This window comes from Budorcas taxicolor, chromosome 1 (assembly GCF_023091745.1).
Source record: "Budorcas taxicolor isolate Tak-1 chromosome 1, Takin1.1, whole genome shotgun sequence".
In the NCBI taxonomy this organism is placed as follows: domain Eukaryota; kingdom Metazoa; phylum Chordata; class Mammalia; order Artiodactyla; family Bovidae; genus Budorcas; species Budorcas taxicolor.
Window position 1 is genome coordinate 171012108 of NC_068910.1, and position 15534 is coordinate 171027641.

At 39.6% G+C, this 15534-nt stretch overlaps 1 protein-coding gene across 1 annotated transcript in view; it reads left to right on the forward strand.

Moving 5' to 3' along the window:
* The first annotated feature begins 834 nt into the window (after window positions 1-834).
* KPNA4 (karyopherin subunit alpha 4) overlaps window positions 835-15534 on the forward strand; it is a 60351-nt gene continuing 45651 nt past the window's right edge. The window contains exon 1 of the mRNA XM_052637926.1: window positions 835-1052. Coding sequence (XP_052493886.1) covers window positions 984-1052 — 69 coding nt within the window. The 5' untranslated portion in view covers window positions 835-983. The remainder of the gene's footprint in view (window positions 1053-15534) is intronic.

Sequence of the window (15534 nt, forward strand, 5' to 3'; positions counted from 1 at the left end):
ATCAGCGCTTCCCAAGTTCCCACCTGTTGCGGGACTTGGTCAGAGGGGATGAGTCAGATTCCTCTAAAGCGTCCTTTTCCTTTTCCAGCCACTGACCCTCCCGCTTTCCGTTGCGACTCCGGAACGCAAGTCACTCTTTCCAGTCCAGGCCCCAAGGCCAGGCCCCCAGACAGCAGAGACCCCTGCTAGGGTAGGGAGCTCGGTTGAGAATAGGGGGCTGTCCCGATCCGGGATGGAACCGAGGCGCAGATCTCCTGTAAAGCACCAGGAGCGCGTAAAGAATGCCCTAGGAGAGAAGACGCACGGAAGAAAAAAAGAACGTACTTTGATTGAGCTTTGGCCCGGGGACTCCAGACCTCTGGGGCGGGTCCTACAACAAGAACAAACCAACTCGTTCCCGGGCGTCTCCTTCCCCCTTCCCCTTCCCGCCTTCCTTTAAGCCTCCTACTTCTCTTTCGCTTCCTCCCCCCTGCTCCGGGGGCACGTGGTCCCTCCCTGCTCTTCCTCGCCACACCCCCTCCCCTCCGGGCCCATCCCGGGGCCCCTTCCTCCCAGAGTCTCCCGCTTCCCCTTTCCATTCGCTCTTCCGCCCCCGCTCTCCATCGTTCTTTCCGATTGGTCGCGCGCACCGGAGTCTGGTTGGCCAATCGGCGAGCGGGACTGGCGGCGATGGGCGTGGCCGCGGCGCCGGGGCCCTCAGATCGAGGCTGCCTCCCCCTCGCAGCCGGCAGCACATTCCGCCGCCGTTGCCGCCGCCCGGCTCCGCAGTTGTCTTCGCCGGAGCTGCGGTCGCGCTGGGGTTAGGGCGGGGGGGGAACGGGCGGGGAGAGGCGAAGACCGCGGCGAAGGCAGGTGAGAGGAGGAAGGAAGCGGCGGGCACAGCAGCTCAGGCAGCGGCCCGGTTCCTGGGAGTGTCGGTGCGGCGTGGTGGTTGGGGCGGATCCCGCGGGGCCCGGGCGGGGGAAGGAGTCACCGGCCCGGCCATGGCGGACAACGAGAAACTGGACAACCAACGGCTCAAGAATTTCAAGAACAAAGGCCGCGACTTGGAGGTAAACTCGGGGACGCCGGAGGGGTGAGGGCCGTGGGCCTCGGGTCGATCTCTGCCGGGACTCGGAGTGTGGGGAGTAGGGGCGGGAGCCGCGGCCGCCGCCGGGCCGCAGGGGAATGGCGCTGGGGGCCGGCCCGTCCGTGACGCGTGTGCTAACGCGCCGGGAAGTTTGTGTCGGGCCTGGTCCGCCTCCGCGGGGAGCGAGGTGCCGGGGTACGGCCGGCGCGGCCTAGGCCTGCCCGGCGGAGCTGGCCCGGCGCGGTTGCGAGGGGCTGGGCCTCGCGGCAGGGAGGCCGGGCGCGGCGAGTGTGGAGGAGGCGTGCGTGTGTCGCGCCGCCCGGGCCCGCCTGCGCCCCCAGCCCCGGAGCGGCGGCGGCGATTCCGGCTCTGGCTCCCGCAACGACGTCTGGGGCCGAGGGTGGGAGGGAGGAGGGACTAGCGTGTGGCGACCGAGTGGGGCTCGGAACTTCCTCAGCGAGGCCCGAGTCGTCTCCACTTAAAGGCACTTTCTCTGGTCTTTCCGACTCCCGCTCTACCCCTGCCTCCCCCCAATATCCAAACTACAGGAGTCAACTTCTCCGTTGAAAAAAAAACACCCCCGGCGTGAGAGGCCTTCCTGGTGATGCTAACAGTGCCTTCCAGCGGCCTGTGTTTTACTGTGGATATAGCTGATGTGGATGAGCAAGATGTGGCTCACGGTGTGCGCTCTTCCTGGCAAAGGATAACCCTTATGTCAGCTTGTTCACAAATCTTTTTACCCCTTCCTGAGAGACCACCAGCTGCATTCTTACCTAGAAAGTCCAAAGGGTTATTCAAAGCTGTCTTCCTCTAGTCTACAGTATCCTTTCCCTCCACCTGCCGGTGGTGGTGGTAATGGGGGATGGGGTGGGCTGCGGAATGGCACCATCACATTTTATTATTCTAAAAGGGTGAAAAAAAACCCTTCATTATTTTAGATAACAGCTGCTTTTGAGGTTCTTAAGGGCCATAAGGTGTGAGTTAAACACCTATTACAGATTTTTGATATTAGACTTTTTTCCTTCAGTATTAGGAGTCTAGGTGAATAGGGGTTCTTTTGTTTGCTTTTTTTTTTTTAATTTTTAAATATTTCCATTCTGCATCTGAATCAAGAGTTTAGCTTTTAAAAGAAGGTGGTCTAGTAGTATTTTTTATTTTTTTGTACTTTTTTATACTGAGATCTTCAAATTCCCATCATCTGTTTCTGAACTTTGAGCTTTTGCCTGATTGAGATAGTGACTATTTGGGGGGCTTTCCACAAAGCCATTTACTCTCCAAGGCAGTTAATGCTGTCTCAGTGGGTTTCCTAGTTTGAGGGACTTAAATACTATCTGGTTAATTCTGTGATTCTTTTAAGATTAACATCAGGCATAATATTTATAACACCTTTTTTTTTAAAAATGAAAGAATTTTAACTTTATTGCGTTGATTCACATGCTATTGAAATTGCCATTTAAATGTAGAATTTATGATTTTCATTGTTTATCTAGTAGTGTAATGATGTGATGACCAAATTTTTGACTTTTATGAGTATTTAAAATAAGGGGGGGGGGGAATCACAAATTACAAAACCTAAAAGCTTAAATATGGCAAAATTAGAAAAATCTAGAGAAATATCAAATGCTTGACAATCCTTCTAATCTCTTTCCCTTCTACTTTTCTGGCTGTTTTTTATTTTTTAAACAACTTCATTGAGATGGAATTCACATACTATACAGTTCACCCATTTGAAATGATTTTTGGTATTTTCACATAGTTGTACAGCCATCAGCACAGTCTTAGAACATTTTCATCACTCTCCAAAAGAAACCCAGACTCACTAGCAGTCATTCTGTCTTTTTAGATTTACCTATTCTAAATATTTCATATAAATGGAATTATACAGTATGTGATCTTTTGTGACTGGCTTCTTTTAGGTAGCTAATGTTTTCAAGGTTTATACATATTGTAAAAATAATGTATTAGTGCTTTATTCCTTTTTATAGCTGACTATTCCAGTGTGTGCATATACTACTTTTTGTTCATTCATTCATCATTTGCATTGTTTCCACTTTTTAATGATTAATGCTGCTCTGAATATTCATCTACACATTTTTGTGTAGACCTGCGTTTTCATTTCTCTTTAGTTTTAGACGTATGGTAACTTTATGTGTCACTTTCTGTGGAATTGCCAAGCTATTTTTAGGTGATCCTTATTTTTTAAATTGATGTTCTCCCCTCACTGTGTATTTCTTATTTTAGCCAAAATAAGATTAAAGGCTGATTCTATATTAGAGCCATATTTGCTATGTGATTTTTTAAAAATAGCTGTAAATACACATTAAGTGAAATGTTTTGAGAAGTTCATTTTGCCTTGTGGGTATCCTTTAGTGACTTTGATAACTCTGCATGCATTAGGAATATGAGTATTTTCATGTTTCCACCTAAAGAAATGGAATATGATTTTAAGAGAAAGTCATCCTTTCTCCTCACTTGTAATTTATTCTGTCACATATGCCTGCAATGAAATAAAAACATCTTTTATTATCCTTGGAGAATATTAGAAGGCCTGTGTGTATGTGCTTAGTCGTACAGTTGTGTCCAACTCTGTGTGACCCTATGGACTGTAGCCTGCCAGCCTCCTCTGTCCATGGGATTCTCCAGGCAAGAATACTAGAGTGGGTTGCCATGCCCTCCTCCAAGGTATCTTCCCAACCCAGGGATGGAACTCAGGTCTCCTTCATTGCAGGCGGATTCTTTACTGTCTGAGCCACCAGGGAAGCTCTAGAAGCCCTATTGTGTGTATTAATTACATACATGCCTGTGTCCCTCAAAATACGAATTATGCCCATTTCTTCCCCCTCAAATATGGTTAATTAAATATTTCATGTTGTTGTTTTCTTACAAGTCTTCAAAATCTGGCCTTTTACACTTAACCGAATATCTCCGTTTGGACTAGCTCCATTTCAGGTGCAGCTGTGGCTGCCTTATTGGACAGTACTGATACAGAGGATAGCAAGTAGAGTGGGATAACTAGCATTTTGGTTTGATCTAACATTGTTTGGTTCCAAATTATGGGTATGAAATCCTGGAATTTAGTTTAATATCTAACTTTGTGTGTGACTTTGGGAGAGTCAGTTAATCTTATGGTTCTTTCATCTGTAAAATTAGAGGTACTTGACATCTACTTCCTGTTGTGAAGATTAATAGGTTTAATGTTAGAAAGGTGCCTGGCAATTCTCTGAGTGTTTTATCACCTTCAGGTTTTCTTTTTAGGGGGAAAAGGGGGTTTAATAGGATTTAGTGGAATTGATTGTCTTGCTTCCTTATTTGCGGTTGGCTTCTTGTTTTTTCCTCCATGTGCATGTATCTTACACTGAACTTAAAATTAATGGGAACATTTTTAATGTAGAGATATGAATTGCCCATAGAAAGACAGTTTGGGAACAGGGAATTAGTGACCCTTCTAAAGTCAGAATTTCTGTTAGAATTGAAACTGATTATATGACCTTCAATCTGATATTCATTCCTATCATTTATTCTACCGTTTTGGCTCCTCAAAAATATGGTCATGCTAACTTCTTGAAAGATAACAGCATTAAAGAAGGTGTATGTCAATATCCATTTAAAATAACTTGTAGGAACTGTCAAATGGTATTCAAGGTGTAGCTTCTTTTATGTAGTGTGATAGAGGATCATCATTAGTTTGAGATAGTAACCATAGAGAGGGTATGCACAGTTTAACACAGGAAATGGGTAGTGACCAAATTTCAAATTAAAAAATGAGTCAGAATAAAGCAGACCGAGTTCATCTACCTTAAGTTTTAAATGTAGAGAGGTAGAGGGGAAATTCTCTTGTAGACTTTCTAATAAACCTGCATAATTTTTATAGAAGTTCTGAGATTGTCCAGGTTTGAATAGAGCATAAGTTTTGTTAGGTAAATAATTAGATTTTATAAAAAACTGCTTTGAGAAAAATGATTACCCTAAAAATAAAAGAATATTAAAATACTACATAATTGGAAACATAATTGTCCACGCAACATGAAATATGAAGTCAGCTTGAACTTCAGGAAAGACTTACTTGGTTGGCAAGAGTTTAATAAATTGATCAGCTGTTTTGTTATTTAGAAATGGCCTTGGTGATTTGTTAAACTCTACAGAGTGAAAGGCATTGTTAAGCTATTAAGTCTTGTTAACTTTTAGAGACTGACCTCTCTCATCACAAATCTTGGAACATATTTACTATACTTAAAATAACCACTGTCTAATTTTTCATATAATAGTCCAGGCATGTGACAATATGAAATATCTGATAGAAATATAGTTGGGAATTAAATAATGTCCTTTCTGCCAGCTTTCCTAGTTTATAAGGCAGCCAATTTCAGAATTGCTTCATTGGTAATTTTCTTAGCAATATCAAGATCTTTGTTTTTCATGGAGCCTAGTATGTCAGATGTGAATATAACAAGATTGGGAAGAATTGTAGGAGTAATTTAGCTTTAAAAGAATGAAAATACTTCAGAAAAAAATGCGTAGGTAATTTTTAAACATTGATCTCTTGTATCTGATAGTGGTTGTGGGTCCTTAAGGTATTTTTTAATGTTGCTGAAACAGCATTCATCTACTTGAGGCCTATAATAATGAAATGAGAGCTTGTCAAATCTAACCTTGAATGATAATTGTGATACGGTTTAGTTTTGGAACAGAGGAGAAGTTTGATTAAAGAGAACTAACTTCTTCAGCATCTGCTGTTTATATACTTTTACTTGTATTCTCGTTTCTCTCAATCATAGAAGTAGGGATTGCTATTCATTATGTAAAGAAAAATGCTAATTACATGACGTGATAGCATAACATTCAAGGGAATGACTTTAACTCAGATGTTTCAAAGTGAGATCTGTACTATTTGTATTATGTTTAGGACCTCCCTTTAGCTTCTCTCAGCCTTAATACAAGTCTCAAAGTTGATTAAAGCACCTAGTATAGTCCATGGGGTATAATAGGCATTCACTAAGGGTATTTTGTTGTTGTTGTTTTTACCAGAGATATTTTTGGAAATTGTGTTTCATTTGTAGACTTTAAACTAGAGAACACAATCCATTTACTTACAGATCAAATGAAAACAATCTTTATGTTGGCACCTACTAAATAAGGACAAAATATATGTGGTTGTAATGGCCTTAGTTCAGAAATTTTCAGAGCATTGGGTTTCAAGACCCATTTATGCAGTTAAAAATAAGGACCCTCAAAAAGCCTTATTTGCAGGTTTCTATCAATATCAACTTTTACCATTTTAGAAGTTAAACAAGAATTTTTAAAAATATTAATTCATAAGATAGCAATAATAGAGCAGTTTTATATAAACATAAGTTTCCAGCCAAAGAGAACTGATTTTTCAAAATTCTCCAAAATTGGTGAGAAGAAGGGCCATGTTTAACACTTTTCTTGAGTCTCCTTAATATTTGGCTTTAGAAAAGATAGCTGAATTCCCAATTTTTGTGATATACTCTTTTGGTTGAAGTATATGAAGAATTGCCAGTTTCACACAATAGGCATTTGAAAAAGGGAAGAACACTTAATAATCTTTTTAGATAATTATAAAAATTACTTTGATATACCATATCATATCATATAAGCCCAAGCTTGAAATAATAGTTTCTTTAAAAAGTTAGTTGCTGTATGGAATCTGAAATCACTTAGCAAACTTCTTACTCTTACACTAAAGTTCACTGGTATGTTAAAATCCACTGGTCTGTCTTACACTTGGACATTACTGATTTTGTAACATCATATGTTGGTCATTTGGAAAATATTAGTTCACTGAGTTATGTAGATCTTCCAGATGCTGACAACACTTGATTATACAGTAAAAATTCACAGTTAGCATCACCACATAAGTTCATCAGAAAAATCTTAAATATTGGAAGTCTGTCAAGCTCACAGTGGTAGATAGAAGTTTCCCAAAGTTCTTCTTCACTTTAAAGCTCAAACTTTATCATTAGCAATGAATACTGAAAGTTGTTTTTCTTGAAGCCATAAGCTCACTTTGCTCATTTTTGTGAAAACATCTGCCAGATACTGAATAGCCATAATTTGTCTGTCAGTTGTTCTTTCAAGTAAAAATGATGTTCCATGAAAAAAGTGGCTAGTTCAATTAGCAACTCAAACAGTCCCACAAATACTTTTTCCTGAGACAGTCATCCTGCTGCAGGCGTATTCTGTAGAAATGGTTTATGTGTGTTCCCCATTTTATCACAAAATTTTAGAAAGAAAAGGCCTTTCTATTTTTTAATAAAAGTAACAATTTTTTTACTGTTTTATCAAGGACATTCTCAAGTGAGCCGCCTTTTTTCTTTTTAACTAAAATACAGTGCTTTACCCACTGCAGTGCAGTACAGTGCAAATGTTAACTGAATAAAAACAAGTGTTAGTAGTAATTTAAGAAAATAGTTTTGCCCTTGTGGACCCTCTGAAAAGGTCCCCAAGGGGCTTGTTGACCACACTTGGAGAATCATTGTCTTTGTGTATTATTGTAGGTTCTGTTATAGGTGATTGTCGCTTTTAATATAAGGCTCTTAAAAGGCTTTATAGTGTCACAGTTAAATAACATGGACTGTGGAGTCACACCTGGATTTGAACCCTAGTTCCTCTCTTCAGTAATTACGGAAGTTAACTTAATATCTTTAAACTATTTAAATACTTAATATTGCAGGCAGAGTGAATGGTGGCTCTGTTTGTATTAACTTGCTTCATCATACATTACATCCAAATAACCCCTCTCCCCCATCTGTGTTCCCTGTCAGAGTAACATTTTGTTTGCAGTTCCTTTTGTACCACTGTGCACCATAATTCAAATTACATCACATAAATTGGAGAAGCCTTCTTTTCCCCTTCATTAGCACTCAAGTGAAAGCCTACTTTCTCCTGCATGCTTAACCAAATGGTCACAAAATTACTGATTTCTGACTTCATTTCTCTAATCCTGTGTTGTAAGTAGGTTTGTAAATAGATAGATTTTGTTAACTGATGGCCCATAAAACTAAATTGAACCAGAAAATAGCTCAGATTTGGTACACATAATGAAAAATGGCTTAAGGCCATAGACATTTGCTGGTACTATAAGATTAGCTTGACTATTAAATGCTAAACTTTTACTGTTTATGTATTATTAGGATAAAATTTGATTAACTATCACTCTTACCCTCAATTAATTTACATTCAATTAATGTAAATTAACATTTTCAATAATGATGTGTTTTGGCAAACCTGAAACTTTTTAATAAAAGTCAGAATCCTAAGATAATGTGGTGTTCCATAATTTGGTGATAGACATTTTTAATATTAGAAAGCAAATTATGTTCTGCTTCAGTTTCCAGTTCTTTAAATGAAAGCTTTAGTTGCCTGGTAACTACTCTTAATACTTGTTTAGTGTTTTTATGGCTGCACCACATGCGGAATCTTAGTTCCCCCACCAGGGAATGAACTCAAGCACCCTGCAGTGGAAGCGCAGAGTCTTAACCACTGGACCACCAGGGAACTACCTTGTTTTAGTTTTTATAGCATGTCTTTTTGGTTCCTTAAAGTAAATGTTACATAAATTTAGTTACAGTAGTTTTATCTATCTGGTTGTATTAAATAACCCTACACTGTTTGCCACCCATCCTGCCTATCTTCCTGTTCCTCTTTAGCCACTTTGAGCTTTTCAGGTCCAGGGGTAAAAAGCAAAATAAAGTTTTGAGATTTTTGAATAATTGTTACATTACTCTGGGTTCTCTAATAGTTATTAAACCCTGTATTTTCTGGCTTTCTTTAGAATAGTGACTTTAAATACCATAAACTTTTTCCATAATGTTGGTATTAAAAGTTAGGTCTGATAGCTTTAGGCTGAAAAGGCTGTTTTTTTTTTAATATTCAGAGCCCAGCTTGAATTAGTTTAAGCGCAATGAGGAAATCTGGCTCTTAAAACCCAGTAAGTTCAGAGCTGTAGCTCAGTTTATTAGAGCTCTAATGAAAGTCTAGGGAGGACTCTGATCAAGATTTGATTGCATGCTTGTACCTGAATTTAGTCACTGGGCAGAGGAATATGGCTTTGTGATTGGCCAGTATAAAGTCATGTGCCGCAGGCCAGGTGTGTGTGTGGGGGCGGGGGCGGGGGCGGGGGTGGGGGGAGTGGGGGTGGGGATTGATTGGGAAAGGTGTTGGTGTGGTGGTTTAGTCGGTAGAGTCGCATCTGACTCTTTGCACCCTCATGAACTGTAGCCTGCCAGGCTCCTCTGTCGGTAGGATTTCTTGGCAGGAATACTAGAGTGAGTTGCCATTTCCTTCTCCAGGGGATCTTCCTGACTCAGGGATCAAACCCGCAGACCCGCATCTCCTACATTGCAGACACATTCTTTTACTGCTGAGCCACCAGGGAAGCCCCAGTTAAACCACAGGTTTTCCTGAAGAATGAGAGGCCTATCTGTTTTAAGAAAAAAGGAAGAAAAAGCCTATTGAAGACAAGTATAAAGCACTGCCATCCAGTATAGATGTAGTAGAATGGTTTCTTATTTTGCCTGACTTTTATATAGAGATGTTCACAGGTATAGCTACAGATTTGAGTTCATCTTTTTTTTTACATAGATGTTTGTAGAAACTCTTTGTAGTAGCCTCAAATTGGAAACATCTAAACGTTCATCAGCAGGTTAGTGGACAGTCTGTGGTATATACATACACTGGGTTAGCTCAGCAATAAAAACAAATGATTGATACAGGCAAAATGTGAATCTAAAAACTATTATGCTGAATGGAATAAGCCAGACCAAAAAAGAATATACACTATAATTTTGACTTCATTTATTGATCAACTGTTTTCTTAAACAACCTTATATCAGTGTTCACATTGTTTTCTCTTAATGTCTTGAATACTTTCTCTCAATTCCCTTTTGTTCCCCAGCTTTAAAATAGTAACAGTATTTTTAAATTATGAAAAAGCTTATTTAGGACCAATAAACAAATGCAGTGTGTGATCAACATCATTAATCATTAAGCTGAAAACCAAAATGAGATCCACTTCATACCTACTAGTATAGCTGTAAGCAAAAAGATAAACAAGCGTTGGTGATGATGTAGAGAAAGTAGAACCCTCGTACATGGCTAATGAGAATGTAAAATGGTTCAGCTACTTTGGAATGCAGTTTGGCAGTTCCTCAAAAAGTTAAAGTTAACATGTGACCCAGCAGTTCCACTCCTAAGTATAAACCCAAGAGAATTGAAAACAAGTGTCTGCATGAAAACTTGACCAAGAATGTTTGTAGTAGCATTATCTAAAATAGGCAAAACATGGAAACAACCCAAATATCCATTAACTGATGAATTGATAAACAAAATGTGGTATTTGCATACAGTGGAATATTATTCTACCATAAAAAATAATTTACTGCTGCACATTACTACATGGGTGAACCTTGAAAACATTATGGTACCTGAAAGAAGCCAATTAGAAAAAAATCACATATTCTGTAATTCCAATATATGAAATGTCCAGGATAGGGAAATCCAGAGAGACCAAGTAGATTAGTAGTTGCCAAGGCCTGGGTTAAGAGGCGAATGAGAATGGCTGCTAATAGGCATGGGGCTTTTTGTGGTGAAGATTATGATCCGGAATTAGATGGTGGTGATTGATGTGCAACTTTGTGAATATACTAAAAACCACTGAATTTTACATTTTGAATAGTAAATTGTGTCATATGTGGTTTAAATCTCAGTAAAGTTGTAGCTTAATTAAGAGAAATAAGTAGGAATTACAGCAGCTTTCTACTACCTAAGGGTCACAGATGAACTGTTAGCAGCTCTTTTTCACTTACTTCTTCATCTCCTCTTCCCTGAATTAAATTCATTTGTTCAGCAAATATTTATTTAGTTTCTTTGTCTGAGGTTCTGTTGTAAGTGAGGCTTGAGCAATGAGTAACACAGGCTAAATTCCTCTTCTCATGGTTTTTGCATTCTAGCAGGTCACGATTTCTCAGAGCCCTGCTCTGAACTGACCCTGTGGGGATATTTAGCCACTGTGAGCTAGTGTTGTAGATTGCTTATCTTTCTTTCCTAAACTCAAATTTATAGTAAATAATATACCTCAAATTTGAAGAGAAAGAACATCCTAAATGTTTGCCATCCAGTAACTCTTCCCTTGAGATTTATAGAAAAGGTTGACTTTACGAATGAGAAGACCTAGGATTGCATCTCATTAGCTATATGCCATTAGGAAAGCTTTCTCATGTTTTTTTAGCCTCAATATCTGTAAAATTGAGGGAAATTAATGTAAAATTGATTCTGGGAAAGATTGAAGGCAGAAGGAGAAGAGGGTGACAGAGGATGAAATAAGCTGTATGGCATCACCGATTCAGTGAACATGAACTTGGGCAAACTCCAGGAGATGGTGAGGGACAGGGGTCCTGGCATGCTGCAGTCCATGCGGTGGCAAAGAGTCGGACATGACTAGCAACTGAACAACAAATTCTATAAAATTAAAGTCTCACTTTAGTAGATACTTATTTTGAGTAAGCTTTTAAGAATGCAAGGAACAGGGAATTCCCTGGCAATTTAATGGGTAGGACTTGATGCTTTCACTGCTGAGGGCCTCGGTTCAGTCCCTGGTTGGGGAATTATGATTACACAAGCTGCAAGGCACAGCCAAATAAAAAAAAAAAAAAACAAGGAACACCCTATTCAGACTATGTCAAATAAGCGTGAGGCATTAGGAAAATTAAGGAACCAGTGGTCACATTATCCAAGATTATTTCGGGTAGGAGTATCTTGGTAGGAATTCCTGGATCTTTGCTCTGCTGCTCTTCTAGCCACTAATTCAGCTGGTAAATTGTATTTTTCCTAGATTCTGACTCTCTTAGTCTTTATGTAACTTCTGTGTTGAATTGCTCAGAGAATCTGCTTGCACTAATAAGCTGTGTCCAAACTGAGGCAGATTGTTTTTACTGCTGGCCTGATTATGAATTGGCTTTTCCCTTCACCTCCTCACCTGTCATGTGTAGGGTCAGGGAAAGTGGTGTCACATAAGTAACATCCTTTGCTAATGTTGCAACAACATCCCTGGAAAGAAGTTTCTTTTAGATAATGTTTTAAGTCTGATACTAGTTAATGTCACTCCATTCTTACTTTTCTGTTAACTTTCTCCTCACTGTTAAAATCTTGGGCAAATCATTGTTACCTTGTCATTATCTCGTATTCACAGTGGTTGCCTTATTTCTGCTATTGCTCTTTTCTAATTCATAATAAACCAGCGTGATTCTTTCAAAATAGATAAATCCAGTCACACTCCTCTACTTCAGTTGCATCCCACCACATTTAGCTTACAAACTCCTTACTGAGACCTTTAAGGCCTTGCCACATTTGGTGCTTGTCACCTTTTTCTACCTCTCTCTTTTATTATCTCACCTTACTATTCTCTCATTCATCTTTTAATTTCTCTAACATAGCAATAGTCCTCTCTTCAGGCCTTTTACACATGCCTTTCTGTCAGAACGCCCTCCCCACTCCCTTCACCTTCATCCCCTTTCCTTCACCTGCTTCGTTATTTCTCATCTTTTGAATCTTCAATATCGTTTACCTGAAGAGGCCATCCCTGAACAAGCTGGTTGAAAGTTAAATCCCTCTGTTGTTTTCCTTAAGAATATTTAGCATAATTTGTTAGTGTATTAACTCAGTGTTCATTTCTCCCATCAGTCTGTAAGCTCCCTGAGAGTATGTACCTTGTCTGTTTTGTACACCACTATCTTCTGAATTCTCATCACAGAGTCTGGCATATAAGTAGCACTTAAACAGTATTTCTGGGAATCAAATGAAACTTTATAAACAAAAAGCCATGGACTCTGAAGGTTAAAATTAGCGACTAAATGAAAAATTTTTTTTCAAATCAAGTTAATTTTTTTCTCTTGGAATGGTAATGGCATGGTAATTGTAGAAATTGAAATAGGAAAAATAACATAATCCTCTATAACCTTGCTGCTATTATCTTTTGAAACGTTTTTTCTTGTGTACATTTTTCAAGTATATTTGGCCTTAATTTGGGTTTGTAGTTAGAATATAGCAAAGTTTTTCAGCCTTGGCACAGTTAGCATCTTCAGCCAGATAATTCTTTGTTGTGGGAAACTTCCCGTTGTAGAATATTTAGCAGTATCCCTTGCCTCTGTCCATTTAATGCCAGTAACATACCCATCTGTTCCCTCCCACCTGCAAGTTGTAAAAAATCAAAATTGTCTCCAGAAATAGCCAAATGTCTCAGAAGTGACAAAATCACCTTGGTGAGAACCACTGGAACGTAGTCTTGTGGATACAGAATTAACAAACACTAAGAAGGAACAACATGAAAAGGAAATTGAGAGGCATACCCATTTACAATAGCACTGAAAGGAATAAATTGCTTAGGAATAAAACTAACCAATGAGAAGAAAAACTTCAACATGGGAAACTGTAAAATGTTGCTAAAAGAAATTAAAGAGGACACAAATAGAGACATAACTGTATTCATGGATTAAAAGACTTACTATTGTTGAATATCAGTACTACGCAAAGTGATCTACGGATTTAATGCAATCTCTAGCAAAATCTAAATTGTGTTATTTGTAGAAAAATCCATCTTAAAATTTATATGGAATCTAATGGGCCTAAATAGCCAAAAATAATCTTGGGAAAAAAAGAGATAAAGTTGGAGATGTCATACTTCTTGGTTTTAAAACTTAGTATTATACAAAGCTACAGTAGTGAAAACTGTGGTATTTGCACAAAATCAGGCATATAAACTGGTGGAATAGAATGGGGAGCCCAGAAATAACCCTTGCATATATGGGCACATGATTTTTGGTGAGGGTATCAAGAGCGTTCAGTGAACATTCAAAAGACAGTCTTTTCAACAAATGGTGCTGAGAAAATTTGATATCCACAATCAAAAGAATGAAGTGGGACATTCACCTAACACCATATACAAAAGTTAACTCAAAATGTACCAAGGGCATAAATATAAGACAAAACCATAAAACTGTTAGAAGAAAACATAGGACAAAGGCTTCGCGACATGGATTTAGCAGTAATTTCTTGGATATGACACCAAAGGCAGAGGTAACAAAAGAGAAAATAGATAAATTGGATTACATAAAACTTGAAGATTTCTGTACATAAAAGGACCTGGCCAACATAGTGAAAAGGCAGCTGGCAGAATGGGAGAAAATATTTGCATATCTAATATGTGATTAATATCTTGAATATATAAAGAATTCTTCAGTTCAGTTCAGTCGCTCAGTCATGTCCGACTCTTTGCGACCCCACGAATCACAGCACACGAGGCCTCCCTGTCCATCACCATCTCCCGGAGTTCACTCAGATTCATGTCCATCGAGTCTATGATGCCATCCAGCCATCTCATCCTCGGTCGTCCCCTTCTCCTCCTGCCCCCAATCCCTCCCAGCATCAGAGTCTTTTCCAATGAGTCAGCTTTTCGCATGAGGTGGCCAAAGTACTGGAGCTTCAGCCCCAGCATCATTCCTTCCAAAGAAATCCCAGGGTTGATCTCCTTCAGAATGGACTGGTTGGATCTCCTTGCAGTCCAAGAGACTCTCAAGAGTCTTCTCCAACACCACAGTTCAAAAGCATCAATTCTATAGCACTCAGCCTTCTTCACAGTCCAACTCTCACATCCATGCAAAACCACAGGGAAAACCATAGCCTTGATGAGACGGCCCTAGTCGGCAAAGTAATGACTCTGCTTTTGAATATGCTATCTAGGTTGGTCATAACTTTTCTTCCAAGGAGCAAGCGTCTTTTAATTTCATGGCTGCAGTCACCATCTGCAGCGATTTTGGAGCCCCAAAAAATAAAGTCTAACACTGTTTCTACTGTTTCCCCATCTATTTCCCATGAAGTGATAGGACCAGATGCCATGATCTTCGTTTTCTGAATGTTGAGCTTTAAGCCAACTTTTCCGCTCTCCTCTTTCACTTTCATCAAGAGGCTTTTTAGCTCCTCTTCACTTTCTGCCATAAGGGTGGTGTCATCTGCATATCTGAGGTTATTGATATTTCTCCCGGCAGTCTTGATTCCAGCTTGTGCTTCTTCCAGTCCAGCGTTCCTCATGATGTGCTCTGCATATGAGTTAAATAAGCAGGGTGACGATATACAGCCTTGACATACTCCTTTTCCTATTTGGAACCAGTCTGTTGTTCCATGTCCAGTTCTAACTGTTGCTTCCTGACCTGCATACAGATTTCTCAAGAGGCAGGTTAGGTGGTCTGGTATTCCCATCTCTTTCAGAATTTACAACTCGATAATAACAAAAAAACCATTTTTAAATGGACAAAGGATTTGAATAAACATTTCTCCAAGGAAAATAGATACAGATGGCGGTAAAGAATCTGCCTGCCAATGCAGGAGATGCGAGTTTGATCCCTGGGTCAAAGATCCCCTGGAGAAGAAAATGGCAACCCACTCCAGTATTC